This window comes from Budorcas taxicolor, chromosome 12 (genome assembly GCF_023091745.1).
Source record: "Budorcas taxicolor isolate Tak-1 chromosome 12, Takin1.1, whole genome shotgun sequence".
Classification (NCBI taxonomy): domain Eukaryota; kingdom Metazoa; phylum Chordata; class Mammalia; order Artiodactyla; family Bovidae; genus Budorcas; species Budorcas taxicolor.
The window spans coordinates 30,532,768-30,546,796 of NC_068921.1; the positions used below are offsets into that span (position 1 = coordinate 30,532,768).

The 14,029-nt window shown below is 39.3% G+C and overlaps 1 protein-coding gene across 5 annotated transcripts in view; it reads left to right on the top strand.

Moving 5' to 3' along the window:
• Nucleotides 1-14,029, top strand: part of KATNAL1 (katanin catalytic subunit A1 like 1) — a 54,394-nt gene that overhangs the window by 18,549 nt on the left and 21,816 nt on the right. For all 5 annotated transcript variants that reach the window (XM_052650015.1, XM_052650014.1, XM_052650011.1 and 2 more), the window contains exon 4: nt 9,495-9,663. In XM_052650015.1, the coding sequence (XP_052505975.1) occupies nt 9,495-9,663 (169 nt within the window). The remainder of the gene's footprint in view (nt 1-9,494; nt 9,664-14,029) is intronic.

Genomic DNA, 14,029 nt, shown 5'->3' on the forward strand with positions numbered 1-14,029 from the left:
GCCAGGATTTGAACCCAGATCTCTTCAACTTTAGGAGTCTTGTTTATATCCACTCTGCCATGTTACTTTCCTACACATACTTGGTGATATTTGTGGGTATACAAGTGTCTATATATCCTAATACATAATATATAATTCTGTGAAGCACTTGATTAAATTCTTACTAGAGGGGGTAGGAGAAAAGGAAAATGAAGAATACTTAATGAAGTACTTAAAGATGCTTAAAGAAACTGAAAATGCTTAGTGAAATAAATAACGTAATTAAAAAAATTTCTTTCTGGTAATACCACACTGAAATTGCAGTGTGGGCCAGTCAGAAAATATAATTTACCTTGTTCTGTACAAAGTGTTTCCAGGATGCATCTGATGTTTGCCGTTAGCCACTAATTCGGAAGCCTTGCTTGTGGGTCTTTTTCACACAGAGCTGCTTCTGTTACCACTGGTGGTCCCTGGTGGTAGTTTGCCGTATTGTTTCAGGTTATACCTTATATGTTGTGTGTCCTCTGAGTTTAATCATGATCCTATTTTAGATCACTAGCAGCTGCTTGGATAAATCAAAGCAGCCTTTTAAAATGAATTAGATTTATTGCCTTTGAATATGGGGGAAACTGAGCTACAAAAGTAGAATTATAATGGGAAGTACTGGCAATATTAGAATTAAACTCCAAAGAGATGGAGCTTCCAGATTATTCTTAGTGTCCCAAGTTAAAAGATATCTTGTGTTAATTACATTATTTTATAATATTTGCCATGTAAGTTTATCAAGCATAGTTTCTTTAATGAGGCTATTTAGAAATGATCTTTCCCAGTGAGACCTAAGGCCATGAAATTAAGATTTTTCTGTATAGGAGCAGTATGTGACATAGATTATATTCAACGAAGTATTTTTTTATTCAACTTCAAAAATAATTGTGTTAGGTCTTCTAAAGTGACATGTTTTGGGAGAGATGGCGGTAGCAATAGGATACCCCAGCCTGAAAAGCGTCATCTGACTTCTTCCATTCAGGTTTAAGAAGATAACTCTAACGGGCCCTCTAATGCTGTTTCACCTGGAACCAAGGGAAATGGCATAATGTGTTTCTGCATACAGATAGGTGGGAAGACTGATTTTTATCAACTTTGTGCTCTTCTGTAGAGTTTCAGCCAAGAGGAAATTCTTGTTGACTTGGTATTAAAATCGTTGCTTTATGTTTCTGTGGATACCCTAATAGGTGAAGTAACTGCTCTCATATTAAAATCCCAGTTTGCACTGGAAAAAGCTCAGTCATGGCCAAGGTCGGGTACTGATACAGAGTACCCTACCTTCTCATCCTTACGGTGTCTCACCAAGGCTCTGGGAAACTTTCCCGGGGTTGGGAGGTGGGAGAGCAAGTTTCTGTATCAGTGCCACCACTAATGGAGTGGTCCTCCAAGTTAATTTCACTTCTACTGGCCTCAGTTTTCACCTCTTTAAAAATGTATATCATGATGGGATTGTTTTGTAAAATTGCTTTGAAGTCTTAGGAAGAAAAAACCACTACTATTGACGTATCCAACATCTATGTTAGGGGCTTCCCAGGTGGCTCAGGTGGCAAAGAATCTGCCTGCAGTGTAGGCCAGGTCCAAATCCCTGAAGTGGAGCTAGTATGAGAAATAATCCAGACGCTGTGAAAGCCTCGCCTAGGGTGCTGGCCCCTGTCGTATGCCAGGTGCTCTGCTGGGTGTCATTCCTTCTGTAGGGGTGTGGCGGGGTGCAGCCTTCCTGAGCTTGCAGTCTTGTAAAGTGGCGTGAGAGCCGTTAGTGAGCTAGGATTGGCTGGATATGGTGATTAATGAGCTTTAGAGAATGAGAGAAAAATTAGATAATTAAACATCTAGACAAAGCTGTTGAATAGGAATTGAAAGTGAGAGCCAGAGTTTAAGAGTGATTGGGATTAGTAGTTAGTTACTTGGGAATCATCAGCAAGTAAGGCATTTTAAGAAAGAAATTTTAAGGTCATTCTTCATATGGTAGAATAGGTTATTGCCTAATATGATGGGCAGGTTGAGATTATACTCACTTCTGAACATTCTGGAGTCTTAGTCTCTTCCAGAATTCTGTTTCTGGAGTATGGAGTATACAGACTGTGGTAGAATGTAGCTAGCAGTGCTGATTAACTATGATAACTGACATTTATTGAGTTTTTACCTGTGAACCAGATGCTGTGCTGATAAACTCTCTACATGGTTTATTTCTTAATCTTCAACATCCACCCTCTAAAATAGGTACTATTAATATCATCTCCCCCCTTTTTTTTTTTTAGAAGAAATTGAAGTTTGAAGATTCTAAGCAACTTTTATCAAATGCTGCATGTAGGTTAAGTAAGATAAGGATTGAGAACTGGATTGGATTTAGCAGCGTGGAGCTCATTGGTGACCCTGATGAGTGATTTTGGTGGAATGGAGGGTGGGTTCAGAGAATGGAAGAGAGGAATAGGAATCAATGAGTACTTGCAGTTCTTTCAACAAGTGTCGAGCGCAGAAATTGAGTAGTAGTTGGGGAAGACATGGAATCAGAATTTGTTGTTTAGAGATGTTTGTGTGCTGATGCGAGTGCCACAACAGGAAGGGGCAGAGTGATGGTGCAGGGGAGAACGGGTTCCGTGCTGGAGCAGTGCCCCCACGTAGGCCAGAGGAGACGGGGTCCCGTGTGCGGGATCAGCTGATCAGAGTAGCTGCAGGGAAGACAGAAGGTTACGAAGAGAAGCAGCAAGATTATCTGAGAGCGAGTGCAGGGGTGCAGGTGTTTTCCAGGGTCTAAATTCTCAGCTGAAGGGTCCCAAGAGTGGGACTTCCATTCCAACTGGCTACTCTATTTCTTTGATGTGAGCTTTCTAAAAGGGAGCATTTGTCTAATTTTGTAGGACTCAGTGGTCACTCATTTGAAATTTTATTTTGGTATTCGAGGTGTTTATTACAATTAGTGCCTAAAAACATGGTATTTCTATCTTTTTTTTATGTTACAGAAAGGACAACTGAAAGATAGAAATTTTAATTCATTAGCGATATTCTAAGGAGTGGGAACAAGATAGTGGTGAGTCAGACTGAAATCATAACGTGTTCATTTTGTTTCTTCTTTCTTGAAACAAGTCTTCGCCCTGCTGCACTCTAATTACCTGTCTTCTTCCCTCTTGGTTCCTTTGGCAACTGCTGTGATGCATACACTGCCTCTGTTGCCTTTCACTGCTTCTTGTTCTTACGAAGTAGGGATCCTGGATCTCTGTTCATTGCAGGATTGGGACTGAATTCTTAAAAGACAGCTTCCAAATTTAAAATGGAATGCCGAGTTCTCAAGAGTTACGGTGTTTAACAGGTGATGTGTTCACCAGCTCTCTTCTCGGGAGTGCTCCTCTGCTGTGGGCTTCTCTGACACTGCTCTCTTCCCTTTCCCTTCTTGTCCCCCTCTCCCCGGCCCCCGGGACTGTGGCCTTTTCTCCTCTTACGTCCTGCTCTTGTCATTCCCTGCTGCTGTCCTGTGCTCTTCCTGTGTTCACTTCAGCTCCAGGCTGTTCTCACCCTGCTTTGCAGATGAGATTTTAGTGGTGGCGGGATTTTTGTCTGCTGGCTTGCATGAGCAGTCTAACTGTTGTTTGTACTGATAAAGATACCTTCTGTTTTCTCTCTCATTGTTTTTATGATTTTATTTTTTGTCTTGGTATTAAGTAGTCTCACTACAGATTATCTAAGTGTGGATTTATTTTTATTTAACACGACTTAAGACTTAAATGCTCCTTTTGTTTCAGATTCTTTTTTATGCTTTTAGCCATTTTATAGTTCATAACTAATAGTTCTGTTGTTAGAAGTTATTTGGCGCCTTATCTTTTTTGTTACTTCTGATGGCTCTTGTTTGTGGTCAAGTTGAGAGTGTCCCTTCGAAATCTGAGCCCTTCTGAGGAGTGGCTTATTTAGAGGAATGTCGCTTCTTGGAGGGTCTGTATTGGCCCCAGCCAGCTGCCTCGGGGATGTCACCTGCCTGGACCACTTTTAGGTAAATTTCTTGGCTTACGTGAGTGTGGAGCTAAATCACAAATCACATGTGTGCAGACCCCTGGTCACTGTTTCTAGGGGAGACTTGCGCTTACTCCGCACATAGAGAGCATAAGCTGGGACGGACAGACGTACTTCTTTCTTCCACGTGCATGTCTAACTGTGCCCTGTGAGAGTCCTGGCTTCACGCGCTAGTCTCCGGTCATCTTCGACAGTGTGGCCTCAGGCCTCACTATGTGCTCGTTAAAGCCTCAAGCCCTGAGCTGGCAGAGACCTGGGACCTTCAAGAACCACAATGCCATTAGCTATATTTTATTTATCTTTTGGCTGTTTTCTATTTCTCTTTATCTTCTGGTAAGATCACCTATGTATAAAGAGGGTATTTGTTACATTTTATTCAGAATTGCTATCTTTTTTTTTTTTAATGTTACAGGAAAAAACAACTAAAAGAAAATTCAAGTAATTAGAAATAAACTATATCTATATACTTATCTTAAGTTCTTGAGGGCCTTACCCTCCAGTTTATTGTTTTTGAGGACTCTTATTTATAGTTTAGTTGGGAACTCTTCTTCAGCAAGGCTTTAGTTGTAGGATTTATATGTGGCTAGAAAAGGGATGTCCAATACAATACATAAAATATGTATATATTTTTAGCTAAACTATAAGCTTCTTGAGTGCAGTGATTATTCATATTTTTTTGTATTCCCATATTTTGCAAATCAGTAGAATAATTTTAGAACTTGACTATAAGATAGACAAAGAACTGTGAGACATTTAAAATTCAACTGATAATATTTTAATATAATCTGTAAAAGTTGTGTAGATTCCTGTGGTCTGTTTCTATACACTGTTTTTATATTCTGAAACAGTGCTGTTGTCATCTAGTTTTAAGGTCTTTAGAGTTAGGCAGAAGAAAGGTATTTTAAGTTCAAAGTTCTTTAGAGTTAAATAGAAAAGGCAAGGGCCAATCTTTAGACCCAAAGAAAAGCTAAGTAAAATTAATTAATTATCACCCTGCCTGGGAGTGGTGGCATCCTACCATTAGACTAAATAATCAGTGATGTTATCATCCCCTTTCCCACTCTATCTTAGAAGTAATAGAATGACTGGCTTAGCAACTTTTTGAATGAGGCTTAGTGAGTCCCATCAGAGTCTCTGACAAGAATTTAGTCACTGTCCTTGCTGAAATTCCTAGTTGTGGGTGACATCAAAATGCTAAGAGGACAGCCCCTATGATAGTTAAATGGGATTGTATAATATTTGGTGTGAGAAATGTGTCTGCAGCCCCAGATTGCATACATTTTAAGTTTCTGGCTAAATGTCATCTGGGTTAACTCGGACGGTAATTATCTTCTGTATCGGGTAAGTATCTTTAAATTCCAGTGCCATTAGAATGAGAAAAAAAATGTCTTAAGAGAATCAAAATTGTAATAGTAGTATTTTTTTGGTTAAGAGATATGTACATATTTATTATTTTTATGTACTTGTAATATAAGAAAATATGGCTATTGAGAGTGATAAGCATGCAAATCCAATCAGGTGTATTACAGAATAATTTAGATCTGTGATTTTTACATAAAAATTTGTGTTAAGTACTTTGGGGGAATGTTTAGGAGAATTTGAGGCTTACCTCATTTCATTTGCAAGTTTAAGTTACTAAGTTTATGAAACTATGTATATATAAGCTACGCTTTGTTGAGAAACATAATTGAAGAACTAAGAAGATTGTGAAATATATTATATTTATAATTGTAGGTTAAAATATTTAGTGGCATTTAATTAGCTAGGTTTTAAATGGCATCAAGTATTATTCAGAAGCCTCTTAAAAGTGCCTTCTAAAATCTGCTGCTTTTATGCATAGAAAAAAATTTGTAAACAAATCCACAAACTTTAAGGACTAACTGAATTTTTTATATTTTTAACTTTAACAAGGTGAATATTAAAAAAAATCAAAGTAGACCTCTGAAGAGATTTTCCTCCTTGAGGACACAGAACTACTCATATCAGCATGGCTGGCAGTTCTCCTTGAGTTCTGAATGGGATTGATTTGCTCGTTAGATAATGAGGAAAAACTTAACCCAATATACAAAAGCCTTTTATATTATGTAGTGTAGTGTCTTGCATTCATCAAAAGTTCAGGTATTTGTTTTTATCTCCAAACAGTATCTGGCTTTTCTTGGAATCCTACTGTCTGTGTTCTTGTAGCTTACTTTTTCACCCAGCATTATGGTCCTGAGATTGATCTATTGTTACTGCACATGGCTGTGATTTATGTTCACGTATATATAGTATCCCATTATTGTGTATAATGATTCATGCATCTGTTCTGATTCTGGACCTTTGGGTTATTTCATGGTATTTACCAATCAGCAGTGCCACCACTCCCAGACAGGCACATTTACATACAACATTGATGATTAATTTTGCTTAGAAAGGAAGAATTGACTTTTGAAGGGAATCAGGGTTGTTTGCACATGATAGAATAAGGCACCCTTCTTCCCATTCCTACAAGGAGATATCCTCCCACGGGAGAGCTGAGCTCCGCGTAGACAAGCTGCTTGTTTCTCTGCAGACTGCCAATGCTTCTCTGATTTGAAATGCTGTAAGCTAGGAGGGTGTCAGCTTAGATTAGACTGTTGGGGCAGAGGTTGATGACGCTGTGGCAGGTGGGGGTTGAGTCGCTCAGTCGTGTCTGTCTGACTGTGACCTCACGGACTGTAGCCTACCAGGCTCCTCTGTCCTTCGGATTCTCCAGGCAAGAATACTGGAATGGGTTGTCATTTCCTTCTCCAGGGGATCTTCCCAACCCAGGGATCAAACCCGTGTCTCCTGTATCTTCTGCACTGGCAAGTGGGTTCATTACCACTGAGCCACCAGGGAAGCTCTGATGATGCAGTGCAGCCCTACTAGGAATAAAGTCTTTTTTAAAAAAGAGACCAGTGAAACCAGCCTTGAGACTTACTGTTTAAGCCTGGAAGCTGTCACTGAGTCCTTAAATTGAAGCATGACATTGTGCAGTGATGCACTAGTGGAGGAATAAGTACAGACAGAGTCAAGGATGTCCTTTGGGAAGCTGACAGAGTCTGTTTCAGATGTAATACCAAACTGCAGTGAGACGGACCTGAAGACCTGCAGAGCACAGGCAGGCTTTCTGTGCCACTCTGGACTGGCCACCAGTGGCGGGTCTGGCCTCTGAGCAGTTTCATGCAGGCCGGGGATAGGCTCGTCAGAGTATTGAGCGGCAGGACAGGGTTGGCAGTAGCACTCTTGGAGTGCCGCCTGTGTATGAGCTTGGAAATAATTCCTCTCGCAGCACAGCTTTACTGACCTGGATGTGTGTGCAAAATGGACTACAGCAGGACTTCTCCAAGACTGCTAAATAGCTGGCCGAGGTGAGAAGGCACAAGCTGAGGAGGCAGAAGAGCTGTTTGAGGATTCACTGCAGTTCTCCTCTCCTCACGGAGGCCTAGCAGGGCCAGCCCAGCAGCCGCGCAGCAGCCCGTTGCGCAGCTGTAAAGGACGGGCTTGCTGTTTGCCAGCGAAAGCCTCAGGCCGGCTGTGCCTCGGAAGAGCGGGACCACAAACAATGACAGACGACTTAAATAGCAGGCGCAGCTGCCGACAGAAGGCAAACACACGTCAAGTGTGTTCTGCATAAGGAGGTTGTTGGTTGCATTTGATTGTCTTTGGCCACGAATCTGATTCAGGAGAGATATTTATATACATGCAGATATACATTTACTGTTACATATATATGTATTTACCATTTTATATATATTTACTGTTTTTTATATATATGTAGAGTAATAATGTTCTGCTCACCTACTTGACACCTCTTCATCAAAAAGGAAGTTCAGTCAAAAAACAATGGTTGCAATGAAATACTAGGAACAGAGAAGTGTAGCATTTTTCTTTTTTTTATTCTTTGCCAGTCTCATCACATTTTCTTTTATCTTACTGGCAGTCAGAATACTTAAAAGACTAATAATGTGCTAGAACCAAAAACATAATAATGCCTTTAAATTTGAAAATGTCGTATAACCATTTCACTATACATGTTTTTGAGTTCCTTTCCTGTGGATTTTTTTTCCCACAAGATTGCTCTTTCATCTTTGTCTCCTCTGAGGGCCTAGCACAGTAGAGGCTATCTGCCTCCTAATGGGTGTCTGGGTGTTCAGTACATAATTGTTTAATTGGATTGAATTTCAAGGACTCCAGTGTCAGTGTGTGGTAACCCAGTAGGTAGACACACATTTTCCACCAGGCTCTCTCATCTGTAACAGTTTTCATGCAGTGGTCTGATTCCAGTGGTTTGAAGATGCTACAGTATGTTACCCATTTTTCACCTTGAGTTTGCAGCCTTCCTGGCTTGTCATCCATTTTCCTGGGTTTATTGAGTTGTACACATGTGAGCCTTCCCTGATATCAGAGAGAGAAACTTCATGATGAGTTAGATGAATTAAAAGCAAGAAGCTGGAAAAGAGATAATGATAGATTTGGCATGTGGGTGGAAAAAGGGATATACATACGGAATGTGAAGGGCTGCAAATACAGGTGGAATTGTAGAGAGAGTAAAGGTAGAAAACAGAGGCAGAGACAGCTCAGGAAATTAGACACAAAGTGACGGCGTCTGGGCCAGCACCCAAAGAGGGGCAAGTAGGTACTGTGCTGAGGAGCCCTCCGACTTTACTATTTGAAGAAGACACATTCCACATGACATGAGACAAAGTGTGCTACTTTGTCAGCATAGTTATATGTTTATAAAAATTCTTTTTTAAAATTGCCGTGTAATTGACATACTACGTTAGTTTCAAGTGTACAGCGTCATGATTCAATATCTGTGTGTATTGTGAAATGGTCTCCACTATAAATAGAATTAACATCTTTTGCCGCATGTAGTTATCAGAATTCTTGATTCACGTTTGGGGGCCTGTATAATTTGAATGATTCTTGATTTTTGACACCTTCAAAGCATGAATTTTAGATATACCTAAATTAAGATTTCATTAAGCCTTGCTATTTGTAATTTGATGAATAAAATGCTGGTTTTTCCAATACAGAAGCAGAGAAAATAATTTTGGTTGTAAAGGATAAACTGGTAAGCCATGCAGATAGACATATTTTCAATTCTTGTCTTTTCAGCTCTTAATACTTTTTTTTAAAAGTTACTTGTTTGGTTTAGGACAGTAATGAATAAGGAACTGATACTCTATTACACTATTAAGATTATAAGATGGGAGTAGTCTGTATTGCCCTCTGTTGGTGATTAATTGTTACTCTGACAAAGTAATTGCTGTTATATGTATCATTTATATCTATTTGATATTTGTATCAACCAGGATTTTTACCGAAAAGTACTTTCAAAAAGTGACCTAATAGTTGTGACCATGAATTGGCAAAAGGGGAAAAACTGACTTTGTGGGCTAATTGATTTAATAGTTTTATTAACTGAGGTAGTATTGAAGTACTTTGCCTTTTTTTTTGGTTAGAGCTCCACCTCAGATAAGGCGTCCCAATCGAGAAGTAAGACCTCTGAGGAAAGAGATGCCAGGAGGCGGCGCCCGGGGACCCGTAGGCCGAGCACATCCCATATCTAAGAGCGAGAAGCCCTCCACCAGCAGGGACAAGGACTGCAGAGCCAGAGGGAGAGATGACAAGGCAAGCCTCCCTCTTCCTGACTCATTCACTTTAAGCCCATGACCTTTGGTGCATATTGTAATTTTTGTAGGCTTGGTTTTAACATGGAAGAGATATAAAAAAGAACTCTGAATCAAAAACTTATGCAGTCTTTGCATTTTGAAGGCCATTCTGCAATGCCAGTAAACTCAGAGATGTATTAAATAAACACACACAAGTTTATCTGTACAAATCTTAAGTAAAATGGAGCTTTTGTAGAAATATTCAAAATAAAGTTTTAAAACTTAAAAAAATATTTTAGCTAGTATTCTGAAGTAAAATGAACAATAAATGAAACATAACTGTAGGGGAAAGATTTATAAGGAAATAGATGTATATATAGTCTTCACAGAATAAGACAGTGGATACAGTTTATTACTGATACAGATTTTTAAAACTTGGATTTATCTGTAAATTTTTGAGTAGATTTTTTTTCTTTCATGAGAAAATTTCCTTCAGTATATACGTTTATCCGGGAAATTGATTGGTGAATAAACATAATACTGGGTAGAGATTCTGTGCTGTGCTTCAGTTTAGTCGCTCAGTCGTGTCCAACTCTGTGACCTCATGGACTGCAGCACACCAGGCTTCCCTGTCCATCGCCAACTCCTGGAGCTTGTTCAAACTCATGTCCATTGAGTCAGTGATGCCATCCAACCGTCTCATCCTCTGTCATCCTGTTCACCTCCTGCCTTCAATCTTTCTCAGCATCAGGGTCTTTTCCAGTGAGTCAGTTCTTCACATCAGGTAGCCAAAGTATTGGAGCTTCAGTTTCAGCATCAGTCCTTCCAATGAATATTCAGGACTGATTTCCTTTAGAATTGACTGGTTTTATATCCTTGCAGTCTAAGGAACTTTCAAGAGTCTTCTCCAACACCACAGTTCAAAAACATCAATTCTTTGGTGCTCAGCTTTCTTTATGATCCAACTATCACATCCATACATGACTGTTGGAAAAACCATAGCTTTGACTAGACCGACCCTTGTTGGTAAAGTAATGTCTTTGATTTTTAATATGCTGCCTATGTTTGTCATAGCTTTTCTTCCAAGGAGCAAACGTCTTTTAATTTCATGGCTGCAGTCATCATCTGCAGTGATTTTGGAGCCCAAGAAAATAAAGTCCGTCACTGTTTCCATTGTTTGCCCATCTATTTGCCATGAAGTGATGGGACTGAATGCCATGATCTTAGTTTTTTGAATGTTGAGTTTTAAGCCAGCTTTGCACTCCCCTCTTTCACTTTCATCAAGAGGCTCTTTAATTGCTCTTTGCTTTCTGCTATAAGGGTGATGTCAACTGCGTAGCTGAGGTTATTGGTATTTCTGCTGGCAATCTTGATTCCAGCTTGTGCTTCATCCAGCCTGGCATTTTGCATGATGTACTCTGCATATAAGTTAAATAAGCAGGATGACAGTATATAGCCTTGACATATTGCTTTCCCAATTTGGAACCAGTCTGTTGTTCCATGTCCGGTTCTAGTGGTTGCTTCTTGACCTGCATACAGATTTCTCATGAGGCAGATAATGTGGTCTGATATTCCTGTCTCTCTAAGAATTTTCCACAGTTTGTCATGGTCCACACAGACAAAGGTTTTACCATAGTCAATAAAGCAGAAGTAGATGTTTTTCTGGAACTCTCTTGCTTTTTCTGTGATCCAGTGGATGTTGGCAATTTGATCTCTGGTTCCTCTGCCTTTTCTAAATCCAGCTTGAACATCTGGAAGTTCTCAGTTCATGTACTGTTGAAGCCTAGCTTGGAGAATTTTCATTACTTTGCTAGCATGTGATGAGTACAATTGTGTGGTAGTTTGAACATTCTTTAGCATTGCCTTTCTTTGGGATTGGAATGAAAACTGACCTTTTCCAGTCCTGTGGCCACTTCTGAGTTTTCCAAATTTTCTGGCATGTTGAGTGCAGCACTTTCACAGCATCATCTTTTAGGATTTGAAATAGCTACATTGGAATTCCATCACCTCCACTAGCTTTGTTCATAGTGATGCTTCCTTAGGCCCCCTTGACTTGACACTCCAGGATGTCTGACTGTAGGTGAGTGATCACACCATCGTGGTTATATGGTAATTGATTTAAGTAATCGATTGAATTACTTAGTAGCAAATGGCCATTTTTTGAATATTTTCATTCTCATGCTTAAGTCTAGGAATGTCTGATATGGAGAGATATAAACTGGATTGAAGTATTCTTTTGAGAAATGTGGATCGGTAGTTACACAAATAAACAATGACCTAAAAAAAAATCTCTTTATTGAAGAAAAGTATATTATACTATAATATACTATATTATACTATACTATACCATACTATACTATTATACTATATTATAGTATATTATAAGGGTAATATTTGATGAATGATGATCATCTAACTAGTAATGTACTGGTAAATGTCTAATAACTAGATTTTTTGAAAAAAAAGTTGTATGTATTCAAGTATGCATACGTATTCACACAGATTATAAGTCTCATAATAAAGGATGTACAACATATAATTTACAAATAATAAAATATGTAAGACTTTATTGTAAACTTTTATAGGGCCCATGGACCCCCATGAAATGCCTTTGCTGCTTTTTGCTTAACTCTTGCACCTGTAGGTACCTATGGTTGTAGTTGACAGATGATTAGGAATGTAGTTCTGACAGGATTTGGTTGATACTTTGTTTTTATTAGTGAGTCAGTTGAAAATGAAACAACAGAAACATATGTCAGAACTTCTCTCCTCTATCAATCATGTGAACAACTTTGATGAATCATATCATGGTTTTCAAATACTGAAAACTTATTTCCTTAATTGTTTGTGCTATTTACATTGTAAGAACTATAGAAATGACACACGCTTTAGTTTAATATTTCCCCCATTAGTTTAAGACTAGACAGTTAACAGAACAAGAAATCAGGTCCCCATTTTGTAATAATTGCTGGTTTCTCTGGTATAAACACTTCCACTATGACTGGATCCAGGCTGCCAACACGAGATCACTGAACTCAGAGTTGACATGAGTAGCAGCCTACCATTCTGCAGTGTAGACGCAGTACAGTACATAGGTGATAGTTCAGTAGTTGGCGGTGAGGAGTTTGGAGTAATTACTTCTTCTGTTTTTAATATAATTTATTTTAAGTTTGTATGATTTTTACCAATGGCTGTTTTCCACAGTTGGCTTGAAAAATTCCTGAAAATTTAATAACTGGCTCTTACAAACCAGTAAGAGTCAGCTTAGACTGATTGCATGCAACCTCTGTAACTACCGTGTAATCCGTTTAACTATTGCTCAGGGGTCAAAAATAGAGCATTGAGCTCCTCAGAAGCCATACTCATGATCCCTTCTGATCTCTGCCACTTACTGCTTTCCCAAAGAGAACCACTCTTCTGGTTGCAGTTAATCTAGCAGGTTAACCGAAACCACAGCTATTCACTCATATTTGATATTTCCTATTTTAATTGATCTGTTTGTTAAGGATAGTTGTCACCCATTTTGTTGGTCTCCCAGTATCACCCAAATAAATTATTAGTTTTAGTTTCCTAGTTTTGCTTTTTAGTCACCTCACCATTTTGAGTTGAAAAAGATCTAGAATCTTCTTTGGAGTACTTACTTTGTATTCAGGTTTCATGTGTACTATTGAGAAACTTTGGGTGGGAGGGCAAGTGGTTTGACTGACTTTCTACCCACGTATCTTCTTCTGTGAATTGAGAGCCTTGACTTTGCTGCTACAGGCTTTTATTTCCCTGTTTCTCCTTCTTTCTCCAGCCCACCATTTTTCCCACATAGCAACTACAAGGGTCATTTTAACATGAAATCAGATTCTGTCATTGCCCTTCTTCAGTCAGTCAGTCAGTTCAGTCGCTCAGTTGTGTCCGACTCTTTGCGACCCCATGAATCGCAGCACGCCAGGCCTCCCTGTCCATCACCAACTCCCGGAGTTCACTCAAACTCACGTCCATCGAGTTGGGGATGCCATCCAGCCATCTCGTCCTCTGTCGTCCCCTTCTCCTCCTGCCCCCAATCCCTCCCAGCCCTTGTTAGCAAGTTTCAAAAATTTCCCCATTTACTTAGAATAATAAAACCTAAACACCTCCCCATGGTCTAGAGGGCCCAGTGTGCTGACTTCTGACCATCTTTCCAACCTATTCTTATTTTTTAAAAATACTTTATTTTAATTTTTTTGGTGACACCGCACAGCATTCAGGATCTTAGTTCCCCAACCAGGGATCAAACCTGTGCCCCCTTCAGTGGAATCTAGGAGTCTTAACTAGTGGACTGCCAGGGGAGTCCCCCTCCAGCCTGTTCTTTTTGCTCAGTACCTTTTAACTATACTGACCACTTGTTTTTTTCATAG